The 18,720-nt window shown below is 37.7% G+C and overlaps 1 protein-coding gene and 1 pseudogene across 6 annotated transcripts in view; one reads left to right on the top strand and one right to left on the bottom strand.

Annotated features, from left to right (window-relative positions):
- Window positions 1-18,720, top strand: part of STX17 (syntaxin 17) — a 74,479-nt gene that overhangs the window by 32,541 nt on the left and 23,218 nt on the right. For all 6 annotated transcript variants that reach the window (XM_070794839.1, XM_070794837.1, XM_070794840.1 and 3 more), the window contains one exon: window positions 13,688-13,913. In XM_070794839.1, the coding sequence (XP_070650940.1) occupies window positions 13,688-13,913 (226 nt within the window). The remainder of the gene's footprint in view (window positions 1-13,687; window positions 13,914-18,720) is intronic.
- LOC109553275 (pre-mRNA-splicing factor SLU7-like) lies at window positions 1,658-11,994 on the bottom strand (annotated as a pseudogene).

An 18,720-nucleotide genomic window follows, 5' to 3' on the forward strand; every position in this document is an offset into this window, starting at 1 on the left:
AATCCAGATAATGAAAATATATCTATTGCTCCCAAAAGTTTCCTTATACCCCCTGGTAACCCTCCTTCTGACTTCCTCCTCCTCCATCCTCCCACATGCACATACACTCCTACTACCCGAGCAACCACTGACCTGCTTTCTGTCATGATGCATTAGTTTGAATTTTCTAGAATGTTCTATAAATAGAAGCATATAGTATATACTTCTTTTTTGTCTGGTTTCTTTCACTTTCACTTTGCATGTATATTTTGAAGTTCATCCATGTTGTATTGTGTATCAGTACTTCACCACTTTTGTTTTTATTTTCAATTATATATCTTTATTAACAAAAGATAAATAAAATACAAAATAGACACTAATATCAGATTTTATGTTGAACCAGCCTATATTAAGGTAGGAATATGAAAACATAAAATTTGACATTCTTAAAGTAGGTAAGAATTAGATCTGTTTGCATCACTGTTATAATTTCATACTGGTCTGAATTTAGATTCAATGTATATCCACAGTACTTGACAGTTTGATATAGTTACTTTGCCATCAGCAGTATTTTTGAGATGTTAATTTAATGCAATATTCTAGTGGGTTTTGGTAGTTTGGAAAAGCCAGTGAACTGTTCAAAGTCAATGTATACATTGTGTCAGGGGTTTTAAACAGGTTGTTTTCACTGATCCCATTCTGTCAGTATTATCTTCACGTGTTATTAGAAGAAGCTAAAAAATCATGTCATTCTCAGTCACTAATAGCCCTACAGGCTATACTTGTAATATTTTGAAGAAACCTTCAACTTCAGGTTTCACTTTGAGCAAATTTTACCAAGAGACACCTGCTGGCTATAAAGATTAGGTACAACAGATACTCTACAATCTTTAAAAAACCTAATATTCATGATTGTTATATAAAGGCAGTCACAATTAAAATAGTAATTAGTATCACAAACCATATCCTCTGTGATAAAGGAGAGGGTTTCGGTGTCTGAATACCCCTGTCCAGAATTGTAAAAGACTTAGGACTGATCAGTGACTCAAGGGTGAAAAACATTTTTTTTCCCCATTCGAAGGCTAACACATTTAGTTCTGAGTATAAGATACAAGGAAATATTTTGAAAATCAAAATTTTATAACCAAGTGGAAAAACAGAATTGTTACTACACAGATTGACATCAGGGATAAAGTTATTCACATGTTCTACAGATTTCCTTCCAGTAACCCAAAGCTCAAGATAGGTTATCAGCTTCAGATCAGAAAAATCTGAGAAGGCAAAAAGAAATGATTATCAAACAACTACAGTTATAGTTACTACTAATTAAAAAAAATGAAGTCCTTGTTTCAAGAAAGAGTAACTAATTGCCTTCATAATGAGTCCTAACACTACATAAAGGGCCATAAAAACTGAGGAAATAAAGTTTGAAACAATAAATAAATGTTGAGAAGATATTCATGATAGGTGGAGAACTAAGACCTTTTGCCACATCACTAATATAAAATCTCAAATAAAATCTTAACCTGCACTTAATGTACCACTTTATTTCTTCTTTGTTCTTCACTGTGTAAAGGAAAGAATTTACTATGAGACTTCTGGATGCTTTATTAAGGTCAGGCAGTTTCCTTGCTTCCTGACTTTAACGAGAATAGATATGGATTTTTCCATTGATAATCAACAGCAAGAATCTAAAAGAATGTATCAGTAGAGTCTATCTTGGGTCACCATCAGTGACGAGTTACTACTGTCCAAGGAAGGAGGCCATGGGGTCATCTGGCCTCTGACGTTTCATTCTGTAGGCCTCCATTTCCTCTTCAAGTGGGTTCCTGAGTTTCATATGTGCTGTTTGAAGGTCGCTTCCTCTCATCGATCTGCATGATCTCCTTGACGTGAAGAAGATGGGCCTTCTCTGCATTCAGTGCCTTTTTCTTCTTCTTTTTCTCCTCTTTTAGTTTTTCCTGATGCATCTCCATGAGGATTTGAAGTTTTTTTCACAGATTCTTCTCCAGTTGCATCATTTATAGTACATTCCTCTGAATTAGCAATCTCATTCCCAGCTTCTGCAGTACAATAGGAATACTTGAAAAAAGAATGACAGCATTTGTATCCCCATTGGCCTTCTTTCCAGTAAGATTCCCAGATATGTGTATGATTGTTGATCTTCACATCTTCCTCGTACTTGGAGCAGGTGACAGCTCACTCCTGTCCTTTTATGACTGTCCAGTGCCTTGAGTGGAGAAGGCAATGGCACCCTGCTCCAATACTCTTGCCTGGAGAATCCCATGGATGGAGGAGCCTGGAAGGCTGAAGTCCATGGGGTCGCGAAGAGTCGACACAACTGAGTGACTTCACTTTCACTTTTCACTTTCATGCATTGGAGAAGGAAATGGCAACCCACTCCAGTGTTCTTGCCTGGAGAATGCCAGGGACGAGGGAGCCTGGTGGGCTGCCATCTATGGGGTTGCACAGAGTCGGACACAACTGAAGTGACTTAGCAGCAGCAGCAGCAGTGTGAGTATTCCACATAGTCTTCAGTCTGAGCTAAAAGCAATTTGGCTGGAGGAGCATCCAAGTGTTCTTGACTGCCATGCTTTTACAGGATGCTTTCTTTCTGCTGTTCTTTGAAGTCTTCTTTCTTGACTTTGAAGGACGCATACAAGAGCTCTAGTTTTGTAGGCTCTGCTTGTAGATGCACTTCACACCCCTTGTCATGGGCTTCCCAAGCAAACAGTTGGGTCTGAGCCATTGAAATGGTATCACCTGTGTATCTAATGAAGTTATCTCCTGCATAGCTGACTTCATCTGGATTCTTTCCTGAATTCACAAAGGGATTTTCTCTCATTCCTCCAGTTTTGGGATCACAGTAAGTAGAATTTGGATCTGAATTTCACAAATATTTTGCAATACATTCTCGAATCCTGAGATTCTGACAGTAATTCATCTCTTAAAGTCAAAATTCTGTCCAGGCATGTCAATATCATCTGCGTATTTATCTTCATCCTCATCTTCACTGTTATGATCTTTTTCCATCTGAGAATTCATTTCTTCTTCTCCCCACTGATGTTTTAGAGAATTAGCCTGTTCCACTAATTTTTCTGAGGCTAATTCTTCTTGAAGATTTTGGGCATTCAGCGTTCACTTTGCTAGGTCAACTTTGGCTTCAGTTCAGTTGAGTTTAGTCACTCAGTTGTGTCCAACTCTTTGTAACCCCATGAACTGCAGTACTCCAGGCCTCCTTGTCCATCACCAACTCCCAGAGTCTACCCAAAGCCATGTCCGTTGAGTCGGTGATGCCATCCAACCATCTCATCCTCTGTCGTCCCCTTCTCCTCCTGCCCCCAATCCCTCCCAGCATCAGGGTCTTTTCCAATGAGTCAACTCTTCACATGAGGTGGCCAAAGTATTGGAGTTTCAGCTTCAGCATCAGTCCTTCCAGTGAACACCAAGGACTAATCTCCTTTAGAATGGACTGGTTGGATGTCCTTGCAGTCCAAGGGACTCTCAAGAGTCTTCTCCAACACCACAGTTCAAAAGCATCAATTCTTCGGTGCTCAGCTTTCTTTATAGTCAAACTCTCACATCCATACATAACCACTGGAAAAACCATAGCCTTGACTAGATGGACCTTTGTTGGCAAAGCAATATTTCTGCTTTTCAATATACTATCTAGGTTGGTCATAACTTTCCTTCCAAGGAGTAAGTGTCTTTTAATTTCCTGGCTGTAGTCACCATCTGTGGTGATTTTGGAGCCCCCCAAAATAAACTCTTCTACAATTTTCATATGTTCTTCTGGATTGTAGCCATTCCACTGATCGCTCTTCCCATCGTAGTCAAACATTAGCTGAGGCTGGACATGTTCATCTGGAGCTATATTAGTGTCCGTAAATTTTGCTCCAACTCACCTAGGTCTCTCAAAACAGTCTTTCTTTTTGTGTGTCATGGCTCTACAGTTTTCACATTTTCCTTTTTGATATTTAGTAGTTATGGAATTCTCTTTTACACCCCTCTTGTACCATTCTCCAGATGGGCCTATACTGCTTTTGTTTCTCTGGCTGTGGTCTCTGGTGCTTTAGAGTAGGCATTTTTGATGGAGCAACATACCATGGCACTGAAAAAATAAACTGAGGAATATGAGGATTGATATCTTTTCCTTCCTCATCAACTTCTGCAGGGGCATTGCCCAATTTTCGCTGTTCTTCTAGATCCTCCTTCTTTCTCCAGTCCTCTCTAGTTCTTTGGTTTCTCCAAACTCATTTCTTTGGGCCCCGACAAGGAGGCCACATTGGCTGCATCCACAGTTGCAGCTGACGTGGTTATCTGGCCTCCTGGTCCCAATGCTGCTGACCCTAGGACAGTTCGACACAAATAAACTTCACCACTTTTGATTGTTGAGTAGATACTATATTGTATGGATCTACCACAGTTTGTTTATCTATTCATCTGTTGATGGACATTTCGGTATTTCTAGTTTTTGGCTACTACAAATAAGTCTACTATGAATGTTTGAATGTAAGACTTTGTATGTACAAAGAATTTTATTTCTCTTGGATAAATACTTATGAATAGAATGACTGGGTCATATTCTTTACCTTTTTAAGAACCGCCAAACTGTTTTCCAAAATAATTGTAGCACTTTAAACTCCTAACAGTTCCTTCATATGCTTGCCAACACTTGATATGTTTAACCTTTTTAATTTTAGCCACTTTTTATAGGTCTGTAGTGGAATCTCATTGTCATTTTAATTTCATTTGACTAATGATATTTACATTGTAAATTTCTTAAGTAGTAGAATCTTACTTGAAGATAAACTATAATCAGTGTACTATAAACCCTAAAATAACAAAGTTATAGCTAGCAAGACAAGAAAGAAGATAAATGGAATGAGAAATACTGAGTCAATTCAATACATCTAGTTGAGGCTATGGTTTTTCCAGTGGTCATGTATGGATGTGAGAGTTGGACTATAAAGAAAGCTGAGCACCGAAGAATTGATGCTTTTGAACTGTGGTGTTGGAGAAGACTCTTGAGAGTCCCTTGGACTGCAAGGACATCCAACCAGTCCATCCTAAAGGAGATCAGTCCTGGGTGTTCATTGGAAGGACTGATGTTGAAGCTGAAACTTCAATACTTTGGCCATCTGATGCAAAGAGCTGACTCATTTGAAAAGACCCTGATGCTGGGAAAGATTGAGGGCAGGAGGAGAAGGGGATGACAGAGGATGAGATGGCTGGATGGCATCACCAACTCGATGGACATGGGTTTGAGTGAGTTCCGGGAGTTGGTGATGGACAGGGAGGCCTGGCATGCTGCAGTTCATGGGGTTGCAAAGAGTCGGACATGACTGAGCGACTGAACTGAACTGAATTTGATACAAAACAGAAACTGAATCTCCATACTGTTCTCCATAGTGGCTGCACCAATTTACATTCCCACTAACAGTGTAGGCAAGTTCTCTTTTCTCCACATCTTGTCCAGCATGTTTGTAGATTTTTAAATGATGGCCTCCCCTCCCAGTCTTTATGCTGCTGTTGTCATATATTTTACTTATACTGATACATATGTTATATATTTCATAATGTTTAAATAGTTATCTTTTTCAAGTGATTTAGATATTAAGTGGGGGTGGGGAATCTTATTTATTTACTTCTGTTATTTCCATTTTTGGTGTGCTTAATGCCTTTATGTAAACCCATATTTTTATTTTATTAAAAGCTTTTAAAATATAAATTTATTTATTTTAATTGGAGGCTAATTACTTTACATTTTATTGGTTTTGCCATACATCAACATGAATCCGCCACGGGTGTACACGTGTTCCCTATCCTGAACTCTCCTCCCACTTCCCTCCCCATACCATCCCTCTGGGTCATCCCAGTGCACCAGCCCTGAGCATCCTGTATCATGCATCGAGCCTGGACTGGCGATTCGTTTCACATATGATACTGTACATGTTTCAATGCCATTCTCCCAAATCATCCCACTCTCACCTTCTCCCACAGAGTCCAAAAGACTGTTCTATACATCTGTGTCTCTTTTGCTGTCTCTCATACAGGGTTATTGTTACCATCTTTCTAAATTCCATATATATACATTAGTATACTGTATTGGTGTTTTTCTTTCTGGCTTACTTCACTCTGTATAATAGGCTCCAGTTTCATCCACCTCATTAGAACTGATTCAAATGTATTCTTTTTAATGGCTGAGTAATACTCCATTGTGTATATGTACCACAGCTTTCTTATCCATTCGTCTGCTGATGGATATCTAGGTGGCTTCCATGTACTGGCTATGATAAGCAGTGCTGTGATGAACATTGGGGTACACGTGTTTCTTTCAATTCTGGTTTCCTCGGTGTGTATGCCCAGCAGTGGGATTGCTGGGTCGTATGGCAGTTCTATTTCCAATTTTTTAAGGAATCTCCACACTGTTCTCCATAGTGGCTGTACTAGTTTGCATTCCCACCAACAGTGTAAGAGGGTTCCTTTTTCTCTACACCCTCTCCAGCATTTATTGCTTGTAGACTTTTGGATCGCAGCCATTCTGACTGGTGTGAAATGATGTGAAACCTCACTGTAGTTTTGATTTGCATTTCTCTGATAATGAGTGATGTTGAGCATCTTTTAATGTGTTTGTTAGCCATCTGTATGTCTTCTTTGGAGAAATGTCTGTTTAGGTCTTTGGCCTATTTTTTGATTGGGTCATTTATTTTTCTGGAATTGAGCTGTAGGAGTTGCTTGTGTATTTTTGATATTAATTATTTGTCCATTGCTTCATTTACTATTATTTTCTCCCATTCTGAAGGCTGTCTTTTCACCTTGCTTATAGTTTCCTTTGTTGTGCAGAAGCTTTTAATTAGGTCCCATTTGTTTATTTTGCTTTTATTTCCAATATTCTGGGAGGTGGGTCATAGAGGATCCTGCTGTGATGTATGTCAGAGAGTGTTTTGCCTATGTTCTCCTCTAGGAGTTTTATAGTTTCTGGTCTTACGTTGAGATCTTTAATCCATTTTGAGTTTATTTTTGTGTATGGTGTTAGAAAGTGTTCTAATTTCATTCTTTTACAAGTAGTTGACCAGTTTTCCCAGCACCACTCATTAAAGACATTGTTTTTTCTCCATTGTATATTCTTGCCTCCTTTGTCAAAGATAAGGTGTCCATAGGTGCGTGGATTTATCTCTGGGCTTTCTGTTTTGTTCCATTGATCTATATTTCTGTCTTTGTGCCAGTACCATACTGTCTTGATGATTGTGGCTTTGTAGCGGAGCCTGAAGTAAGGCAGGTTGATTCCTCCAGTTCCATTCTTCTTTCTCAAGATTGCTTTGGCTATTCAAGGTTTTTAGTATTGCCATACAAATTGTGAAATTATTTGTTCTAGCTCTGTGAAAAATACTGTTGGTAGCTTGATAGGGATTGCATTGAATCTATAGATTGCTTTGGGCAATATATTCATTTTCACTATATTGATTCTCTAATCCATGAACATGATATATTTCTCCGTCTATTAGTGTCCTCTTTGATTTCTTCCACCAGTGTTTTATAGTTTTCTATATATAGGTCTTTTGTTTCTTTAGGTAGATATATTCCTAAGTATTTTATTCTTTTCGTTGCAATGGTGAATGGAATTGTTTCCTTAATTTCTCTTTCTGTTTTCTCATTATTAGTGTATAGGAATGCAAGGGATTTCTGTGTGTTGATTTTATATCCTGCAACTTCACTATATTCATTGATTAGCTCTAGTAATTTTCTGGTGGAGTCTTTAGGGTTTTCTATGTAGAGGATCATGTCATCTGCAAACAGTGAGAGTTTTACTTCTTCTTTTCCAATCTGGATTCCTTTTATTTCTTTTTCTGCTCTGATTGCTGTGGCCAAAACTAAGCCCATATTTTTATATGGTATAATTTTCCTTTTGCCTGAAAGGCTTCCTTTAACATTTTTTTAGAGTGCAGTTTTGCTGTTGTTAAATACCTTTGTGTATATATCTGAAGAGTCTTCATCTGGCCTTTGTTTTCAAAAGGAATTTTGCTGTATATAGAATTCTGCATTGTGTTTTTCCTGCAGTACTTCAAAGATGTTCAACTGTCTTTTCAGTTGCATTGTTTTCAGTGATAAATCTGTTTTATTTTTATCTTTATTCCTCTATATGTAACATGTGTCTTTTCTCTCGGTACTTTCACAGCATTCATTTTATCTGTGGTTTTGAGCGCTTTGATTATAATGAGCCTTGGTGGAGTTTTCTTCATTTTTATTGTGCTTCAAATTTGTTGAGCTTCTTGCATCTCCTATTTTATAGTTTGCATCAAATTTGGAAATTTTTTTGCCATTATGTCTTAAAATAGTTTTCTGTCCCTTCCTACCTCTGTTCTCCTTCAGAGACTCTAATTATATATATACTATGCTACTTGAAGTTAGCTCACAGCTCACTGATGCTCTTTTAAATTTTTTGCATCCTGTTTTCTGTGTGTGTTTCATTTTATATATTTTCTATTTCTATGCCTTCATGTTCACTAGTATTAGTAGCAGCCATGTCTAATCTACTGTTAATCTATTCAGTGTATTTTTCATCTCTTATTATAATTTTCTATTCTAGAATTTTGATTTGGGATTAATATCTTCCATGTCTCTGCTTAACTTTTTAAACACATGAAATACAATTATAATACTTTCTATATGCTTCTCTGCTAATTGTAATTTCTGGGTCAGTTTCACCTGATTATTATTGTCTTTATTGGCCATGTTTTTCTCCCTCTTTGTATGTGTAATAGTCTTTGCTTGGGTTACCTTTTCATGACTGGATGCTAGATAATTTTATATTCCTGTAACTCCTTTGAGCTTTGTTATGGCACATAGGTTACTTGGAAAGAGTTTGATCCTTTTGGATCAAAAGGATCCTTACTTTGCTGCTGCTGCTGCTAAGTCGCTTCAGTCGTGTCCGACTCTGTGCGACCCCAGAGACGGCAGCCCACCAGGCTTCCCCGTCCCTGGGATTCTCCAGGCAAGAACACTGGAGTGGGTTGCCATTTCCTTCTCCAGTGCATGAAAGTGAAAAGTGAAAGTGAAGTCGCTCAGTCGTGTCTGACTCTACCGACCCCATGGACTACAGCCCACCAGGCTCCTCCATCCAGGGGATTTTCCAGGCAAGAGTACTGGAGTGGGGTACCATTGCCTTCTCTGATCCTTACTTTATGTTTTATTAAAAGCTTGATTGGAACAATGCTTGGTCTAGGGCTACTTATTTTTCCATGACTGAAGTAAAAACCTTTCTGAGTATTCTACCAAATGCCCTATGAATTAAGAGTTTTTCCAGTTTATCTGGTGGGACACTTGGCAGCTTTGAATGAGTGCTGAGCACTGTTGCTTCTAATCTTTTTAGATGGTTTTTTTCTCCAGCCTTGGATGGTTTCCCCACATAAATGTTCTAATCAGTTCTTTGTCAAATACTCGAGGATTACCCTTCATATCTCCAGCGTTCTTTTTCTGTACAGCTCTTTCCTCTTCAGTACTCTGTTTGACAAACTCTGCAGAGACAGAAGTCTATCTGTTATGTTTTGAAACTGCAGGTACTGGGGTTGGCCAAAGCAAAAGAATAGGTTTAACGGTTTTATTATTTGGAATAAGAAATTGTTAAGAATAAGAAAGAGTTTGTGATCAAATTTTGAAACTAAGTGAAAAGTTGAAATTGTTACTACTCTAATAATTCAACGAAGAACATTAACTTGGCTTTTATAGAAACTTGGTCAGCAGTGATGATGCAGAGCTTGTTGAGAACACAGATTTCTGGGACTCACTTTAAAGATTCTGATTCAGTAGATGTCAGACCACATTTGGAAAGAAACTGCTCTACAGAGAGTCTGTCCCAGTTCCATAGGTAGCATAAATACAAAGAAAGTCAGGCATGGAACTGGTAGAAGTAATATATGGCTTTTATTAATACTAGGAGAAATACAGGATACTTGAGCTACTTTTTAATTTTTTTAAAGAAAAATTACAAGGGAAAGGCAGTAGAAAAGAGAGGGAATGAGGAAGATATAGGGAGAAATGAGGATAGTAGATAAAAAATAGGAAAAACAGAAAAGATTAGACAGAAGCAAGGCCAGGTATCTTAAGAAGAGTAGACTCTAAAATGAATGTGATTAGGAGATAAATTCTTTTTAGGTTATTAGAAATTCAGAGGAATTTAAACTTAAATTTTGACTTGAAATATTTGTGAGCTGATTAGTCAGGATTTAGGATTCCTGCCCACCACCCCCCCACCTTTTTTAAAAAATACGTTTGGTATCTATGCTTCTACTCTGATTGGAGTAGGTACTGTAGAACCTCAGGGAGCAAATTAAATCTAAGGCAACTTTGCTTGTAAGATAGACCAGTATTTTCCTCTAAGAGGGATAAAGTGCTGCCAGTTAAATATGCTTTTTTTTAAACCATCTCTTTTTAAGATATATTCCAGTTTCAGAGATGTTGGAAAGATGTGCCCTAAAATTGATGAAATACAGTATTCCCACTCCACCTTTATCTTTTTCTGATTTATTCTATTTTTTAATATTAGTCATCAAGAATGGCTCAAATTTCACCTCTGTCATGAAGCCTGTATAGATCCTTACAGTGAGATGTTTCAAGTTTCCTTTGAGCATGTTTCTTATGCCCCTTTCAGTTTTGAATATTCTTAATGGAGAATCAAAAGCAAAATAGGAGCTAAGTAGTTCTGCTTTCTCTGTGTCATCTGCTAACATTATACCATCTGCCCCAAGCAGTAGGCCTAAACCTTCTTTCTTGTTCCTCTTGCTCTACATGTTTTTTAAATCTTTTTTATCATTCTTAACATTTTTCACCAGCCTCCGCTCATTCTGGGCTCTTACATACATGGTTCTTCTTTCACATCACTCTTTTGTGTTCATCCTTATTCACATGCCTTTCTTTTCATTCTTTTTTTTTTAAAAAAACAACTGTCTTAAAATTATGAACTTACAGCACACCTTACCCAGTCATATTGGATTTTTAAAAACGTCCCCCTTAACATTTTCCCTTCACCCATAGTAACAGAATTCTTAAAGTCTGACACTGTATTTTTGGCTGGGGATGTAACATCGTACAAATTCTGTAGAAGAGAGAGAATATGTCACAGGCAAATGCTCATTAGCTGCAGAAACTTCCGGAAGCTTCTCCAAACTAATATTACCTAACATACTTCTGTGAACCATGTAGCATTTAACCAAGCTTTGTAACTGTAGTGTAGGAAAGAATCACACAGCCAAGGGGTGGTATGTGGTGAACAATATTGTTCCAGGGCTTGAGAACTGGACCTAATCCTAATTCTGCCACTGTGTTCAATTGGGTTCTGGTTTCCTTACTGTAAAATTGTGAGGTTGAATGGATGATCTTATAAGCCCCTTAGAGTTCTATGATTTTTACATGTAAAATGCTTAATATCATGTATCTTTAGTTTTTCCAGTTCACATTGGAAAGGTAAGAGTGGATATAAAAGAAATATAAAGTCATGATAGGATAGAGGTACAACTTTTTGATTCACCCAGAAAATCTTATAAGATGCTTTAGTGTAGCTAAACTGTTTTTTTTTTTTTCAGGATTGGCTTTAATTTTAATATAGTGCAATAGATACTTTAGATTGTATTAAGGTGTCAAATAGCTAGGAATTATGTTTATAGTTTAATGGAAAGGTTGCTCACTTATACGAATACCTGGGTTTTAACCTCAGCTTTGCTGGTAGATAATTAAGTAAATCCTGAACAAATTTTGTTTTGATTTCTCTGTGTGTAATAATGTGAAATGTAATTATATGGACTATATCACCTCACTGAAAGTAGGCACTTGAAACATTAAAGGAATCAATACTTTTTGTTCTGTCTACTGTGCAGGATTTGCATTCATGTCTGTGAAAGTACATTAGGGGAAAATAATTTAAAATATATGAATAGAGATCTGCAAGGGATGGTAGGGGGAGGGAGGAGGGAGGAGGGTTCAGGATGGGGAACACATGTATACCTGTGGCGGATTCATTTCGATATTTGGCAAAACCAATACAATATTGTAAAGTTTAAAAATAAAATTTAAAAAAATTAAAAAATTAAAATAAGCATCATATATAGATCATTCCAGTATTCTTGCCTGGGAAATTCCATGGACAGAGGAGCCTGGCAGGCTATAGTCCATGGAGTTGCAAAGAGTCAGGCACAATTGAGCTACTGAGCACACATGCACAAATAGATCATTCTTACAAGTTCTGTTTAATTGTAAAAGAAAAATTGAATTTTATGTTTTCCAAGTATAGACCATTGAAAAAGATTAAAAGCTCCCTGGTTTATTTTATGAAGGTAGCACAGCCTGTTAGAGTGAGTTTAAACCTAGTGAAGTTAGTATAGACACACACACTGGTCATGTATGAATTTGTGCACACATATACACATTCACATACTCCACACGTACTAAAATTTCAAATAAAGTATTAGCAAATTGAATCCCACAGTGTATTAAAAAATTGTATGTATTGACCAGGGAGGGTCTATCTCAGAAATATTCAAATGGCTCTATACCATGAAATTTGCCCATAATTCATTATATCAACACATTAGAGGAAAATTTATGATTATGCCAATAGGCGATTTTTAAAAGAGAGAAAAGCATTTCATAAAAATCTAACAACTTCACTCAGAAATTCAAATAAAACAGCGAGATAACACATAGTACTGGCAGTATATGGGGAAATGGAAACTCAGACATTAGTGGTAGTGTGAATTGTTAAGCCTTTCAGGGAAAAACTGGTAATAGTTTTTGAAATAAAAATGCATATTATCCTCTGAATAAGTAGTCTAACTTTGGGGAATCATTCCTACAAAATATAGTATAATACTATATACTAGAATACTAATATATACTGTTACTATTTATTAGGATTTATGTGCATGCATCCTCAGTCATGTCTGACTCTTTGTGACCCCATAGACTGTGCCTGCCAGGCTCCTCTGTCCATGGGATTATCCCAGCAAGGATACTGGAGTGGGTATCCATTCCCTTCTTGAGGGGATCTTCCTGACCCAGGGATCAAACTCATGTCTCCTGCGATCAGGATTTATAGTCTAGTACATTTGTTTCATAGTTTGTAATAGCTAAAAACTGGAAACGACATGAAAGACTATTGATCACTGGAAGAGTGACTGAGTAAATTATATTATATCAATACAATGGAATATGGTACAGTCATTGACCAGGAAGGATATCCATTATGATATTGTTAAGTTGGGGAGTGAAAGTTTGTCAGTTATAGATTATTCTGCATAATCTACAATTCATTTTTTGTGAAAAGGTCTATATATGCTAATATTTGTATGAGCAGATTGAAGTATGCAGAAAGACTGGGTTAAAAGAAGTGGTAGGCTTGATGAAGTGAGGAAATCATTGTTTTTCTTGATGTGTTTCTGCAGTGTTTCATTTTTTATGAAGAATATTTGTTACCTTTGTAATAATTACATTTAATGAAGGATAAATGCTAAATTCAGAATATGAGGATGTGAGTTCTAAAGAAGCTGGATTTGGCCAGAGATATAAAAAATAGAAAAGTACTAATTAATACTGTCTGCTCTAAAGAATACTTGTAATCATTTCCATTCAAAGCCATTATCACAGATTGGCTCTGAATGTAAAGATATTTTATATTAAGAGATGGTAGCTTTAACGATATTTTTTTCTTTTACAGCAACTCCGCTCCAATATCCGAGAAATGGAGAAGCTTTGCTTGAAAGTGCGAAAGGATGACCTAGGACTTCTGAAGAGAATGATAGATCCTGTTAAAGAAGAAGCATCAGCGGCAACAGCAGAATTTCTCCAACTCCATCTGGAATCTGTAGAAGAACTTAAGGAACAATTTAATGATGAAGAAACTTTTTTACAGCCTTCTTTGACCAGATCCATGACTGTTGGCGGTAATGTACTAAGTCTTATTCTTGATCGTAGTATTTTAATGCAGTTAATTGAGTTCACTTCCTTGTACTGATATTGTAGATTTGCAAATTATATATAAATTTCCAGGGATACCTCCTAGTTCAGTATGCTGAATTCTTGGACCCTGAGTGTGACTGGAAATGCGTATCCCAAACATTTCATGTGTATTAGTTGCTCAGTCGTGTCTGACTCTTTGTGACCCTGTAGACTGTAGCCCATCAGTCTCCTCTACCCATGGAATTCTCCAGACAAGAATACTGGAGTGGGTTGCCATTCTTTTCTCCAGAACATTTTATAGGATTAAAAAAAATAGAGGCTATGCTGTATAGTGTGAAACATAAAGGCTTCAAGTACCTACTTGTTCACATATTAAAAATAAGTTTTAAAATATTTCCTAAGGAGAATGTCATCCTGATTTGCAGAGTACTTCTCCCTCATCTCCAGGTACAGGGGCAGCCTAGCCAGGCATGCTTCTTTCTGAGGCATTCTAGTTTTCAGAGGGCATGTCAGATCTATCTCCCATAAAAATCTGCATTGGGGGTCACACCATTAATTTTTATGAAGTGATACTGTAAGGAAGAGCCAGTAAAACCTGTCATTATAGCTCCTCTAAGGATGTAATTGATAATTGTTGATTACATTAAACAATGTATGTATAAAGAAACCTGAAAAAAATTATTGGTTTAATTAGTACTACTTCAAAGCAGTTAATCTTTTTTATTCTTATAGATACTGAATGGCATAACTAACAAAGTTTCTCTGCTTGAGTTGTTTACTAGAATGTGAAAGAAAGTGAAAGTTGCTGTCATGTCTGACTCTTGGTGACCCCATGGACTGTAGCCTGCCAGGCTCCTCTGTCTGTGGAATTCTCCAGGCCAGAATACTGGAGTGAGTAGCTGTTCCCTTCTCCAAGGATCTTCCTAACCCAGGGATCAAACCCAGGCCTCCCGCATTGCAGGCGGATTCTTTACTGACTGAGCCATCAGGGAAACCCAAGAATACTGGAGTGGGTAGCCTGTCCCTCTCCAGTGGATCTTCCTGACCCAGGAATCGAAATGGGGTCTCCTGCATTGCAGGCGGATTCTTTATCAGCTGCACTACCAGGGAAGTTTACTAGAATACTTAAATATAAATTTTTTAACTGCCAAAAGCCTAAATTTTGAATTTTCCTGGCTTGATTTTGTAATTACTGCCCTTGTTTTTCTTTTGAATTTCTCTTTTTAATTTATGCATCCTGTTATATTTTATACATGTTCTAAGCCACCTTAAAACTTTATGGAAAAGATGGGGTATAAATAAATTGTTGTTGTTCAGTTGCTAAGTAGTGTCCAACTCTTTGCAACCCCATGGACTGCAGCTGCCCAGGCTCCTCTGTCTTCCACTATCTCCTGGAATTTGTTCAAATTGATGTCCATTGAGTCAGTGATGCTTTCTAACTATTTCATCCTCTGCCATCCCCTTCTCCTTTTGTCTTCTATCTTTCCCAGCATCAGGGTCTTTTCCAGTGAGTGGGGTCTTTTCCACTGAGTTGGCTCTTTGCATCAGGTGGCCAAAGTATTGGATCTTCAACTTCAGCATCAGTCCTTCCAATGATATTCAGGGTTGATGTCCCTTAAGACTGACTGGTTTGATATCCTTGCAGTCCAAGAGTCTGTCAAGAGTCTTCTCCAGCACCACAGTTTGAAAGCATCAATTCTTTGGTGCTCAGCCTTCTTTATGGTCCAACTCTCACATCTGTATATAACTACTGGAAAAAGTTATGGCACTGCTTTTTAATATGCTGTCTAGGTTTGTCATACACACACACACACACACATATGTTAGTCACTTAGTTGTGTCTGACTCTGCGACCCCATGGACTGTGGTCTGCCAGGCTCCTCTGTCCATGGAATTCTCTAGGCAAGAATACTAGAGTGGGTTACTGTTCCCTTCTCCAGGGGATATTCCCAACCCAGGGATTGAACCCAGGTCCCCCACATAGCAGGTAGAATCTACCATGTGAGCTATCAGGGAAGCCCTGTTTGTCATAGTCTTCCTTCTAAGAGTAAGCGTCATAATTTCATGGCTGTGGTCACCATTTACAGTGATTTTTGAGCCCAAGAAAATAAAATCTGTCACTGCTTCCACTTTTTCCCCCTTTTATTTGCCAGGAAGTGATGGGACTGGATGCCATAATATTAGTTTTTCTAATGTTGGGTTTCCCAGGTGGCCCTAGTGGTAAAGAATTCACCTGCCAGTGCACGAGATGTAAGAGACGTGGGTTCAGATCCTGGGTTGGAAAGATCCTCTGCAGGAGGGCATGGCAACCCAATCTAGTATTCTTGCCTGGAGAATACCATGGACAGAGGAGCCTGGTGGTACATAGTCCCCAGGGTCGCAAAATGTCGGACATGACTGAAGCAACTTAACATGCACACATGGCAGTATTCTTGCCAGGAGAATCTTATGGGCAGTGGAGCCTGGCAAGCTTCAGTCCATGATATCTCAAAGCGTCTGAGGACAACAATAAATAAATTACAAATTAGAATACAATCTGAGAGATGTTACATCTGATCAGTTTTCCTCTTTTTATTTACCTAGAAAGTAGGAGGCTCCTGTATCACTCCCTGGCTCCAAAACCTGATTGTTTTTTTTTTTTTTTTAATTTTATTTTATTTTTAAACTTTACATAATTGTATTAGTTTTGCCAAATATCAAAATGAATCCATCACAGGTATACATGTGTTCCCCATCCTGAACCCTCCTCCCTCCTCCCTCCCCATACCATCCCTCTGGGTCGTCCCAGTGCACTAGCCCCAAGCATCCAGTATCGTGCATTGAACCTGGACTGGCATCTCGTTTCATACATGATATTTTACATGTTTCAATGCCATTCTCCCAAATCTTCCCACCCTCTCCCTCTCCCACAGAGTCCATAAGACTTTTCCATACATCAGCGTCTCTTTTGCTGTCTCGTACACAGGGTTATTGTTATCATCTTTCTAAATTCCATATATATGCGTTAGTATACTGTATTGGTGTTTTTCCTTCTGGCTTACTTCACTCTGTATAATAGGCTCCAGTTTCATCCACCTCATTAGAACTGATTCAAATGAATTCTTTTTAATGGCTGAGTAATACTCCCTTGTGTATATGTACCACAGCTTTCTTATCCATTCATCTGCTGATGGACATCTAGGTTGCTTCCATGTCCTGGCTATTATAAACAGTGCTGCGATGAACATTGGGGTACACGTGTCTCTTTCCCTTCTGGTTTCCTCAGTGTGTATGCCCAGCAGTGGGATTGCTGGATCATAAGGCAGTTCTATTTCCAGTTTTTTAAGGAATCTCCACACTGTTCTCCATAGTGGCTGTACTAGTTTGCATTCCCACCAACAGTGTAAGAGGGTTCCCTTTTCTCCACACCCTCTCCAACATTTATTATTTGTAGACTTTTGGATCGCAGCCATTCTGACTGGTGTGAAATGGTACCTCATAGTGGTCTTGATTTGCATTTCTCTGATAATGAGTGATGTTGAGCATCTTTTCATGTGTTTGTTAGCCATCTGTATGTCTTCTTTGGAGAAATGTCTATTTAGTTCTTTGGGCCATTTTTTGATTGGGTCATTTATTTTTCTGGAGTTGAGCTGTAGGAGTTGCTTGTATATTTTTGAGATTAGTTGTTTGTCAGTTGCTTCATTTGCTATTATTTTCTCCCATTCTGAAGGCTGTCTTTTCACCTTGCTGATAGTTTCCTTTGATGTGCAGAAGCTTTTAAGGTTAATTAGGTCCCATTTGTTTATTTTTGCTTTTATTTCCAATATTCTGGGAGGTGGGGTCATAGAGGATCCTGCTGTGATGTATGTCGGAGAGTGTTTTGCCTATGTTCTCCTCTAGGAGTTTTATAGTTTCTGGTCTTATGTTTAGATCTTTAATCCATTTTGAGTTTATTTTTGTGTATGGTGTTAGAAAGTGTTCTAGTTTCATTCTTTTACAAGTGGTTGACCAGTTTTCCCAGCACCACTTGTTAAAGAGATTGTCTTTAATCCATTGTATATTCTTGCCTCCTTTGTCAAAGATAAGGTGTCCATATGTGTGTGGATTTATCTCTGGGCTTTCTATTTTGTTCCACTGATCTATATTTCTGTCTTTGTGCCAGTACCATACTGTCTTGATAACTGTGGCTTTGTAGTAGAGCCTGAAGTCAGGTAGGTTGATTCCTCCAGTTCCATTCTTCTTTCTCAAGATCGCTTTGGCTATTCGAGGTTTTTTGTATTTCCATACAAATTGTGAAATTATTTGTTCTAGCTCTGTGAAGAATACTGTTGGTAGCTTGATAGGGATTGCATTGAATCTATAAATTGCTTTGGGTAGTATACTCATTTTCACTATATTGATTCTTCCAATCCATGAACATGGTATATTTCTCCATCTATTAGTGTCCTCTTTGATTTCTTTCACCAGTGAAAAACCTGATTGTTTTAATACTATATTTTCAGTGCTAATGAATCCAATTTTACACGACTTTTTTTTTTTTTTAATATAAGAAACATTTAGGCCATTATTCAGAGTTTCTGGATAATCTTACTTTTATGGTCTCCTCAGTACCTAAGCATATAGTATATAGAACTTAGCACATAGTGGACTGTTAATAAATGTGTTATAAGTATGAATGAATAAAAATGTTTTTAGAGACAGTTTTGTAATTTCAGGTGTGCTCTAGTAACTTCACTGTGTAGATAACCACTGTCTAACAACACTACCCAAAGTATTGTTTTGGGTAGAAAGAAATCTTAGCACTCAACCTTG

Source organism: Bos indicus, chromosome 8, assembly GCF_029378745.1.
Source record: "Bos indicus isolate NIAB-ARS_2022 breed Sahiwal x Tharparkar chromosome 8, NIAB-ARS_B.indTharparkar_mat_pri_1.0, whole genome shotgun sequence".
Classification (NCBI taxonomy): domain Eukaryota; kingdom Metazoa; phylum Chordata; class Mammalia; order Artiodactyla; family Bovidae; genus Bos; species Bos indicus.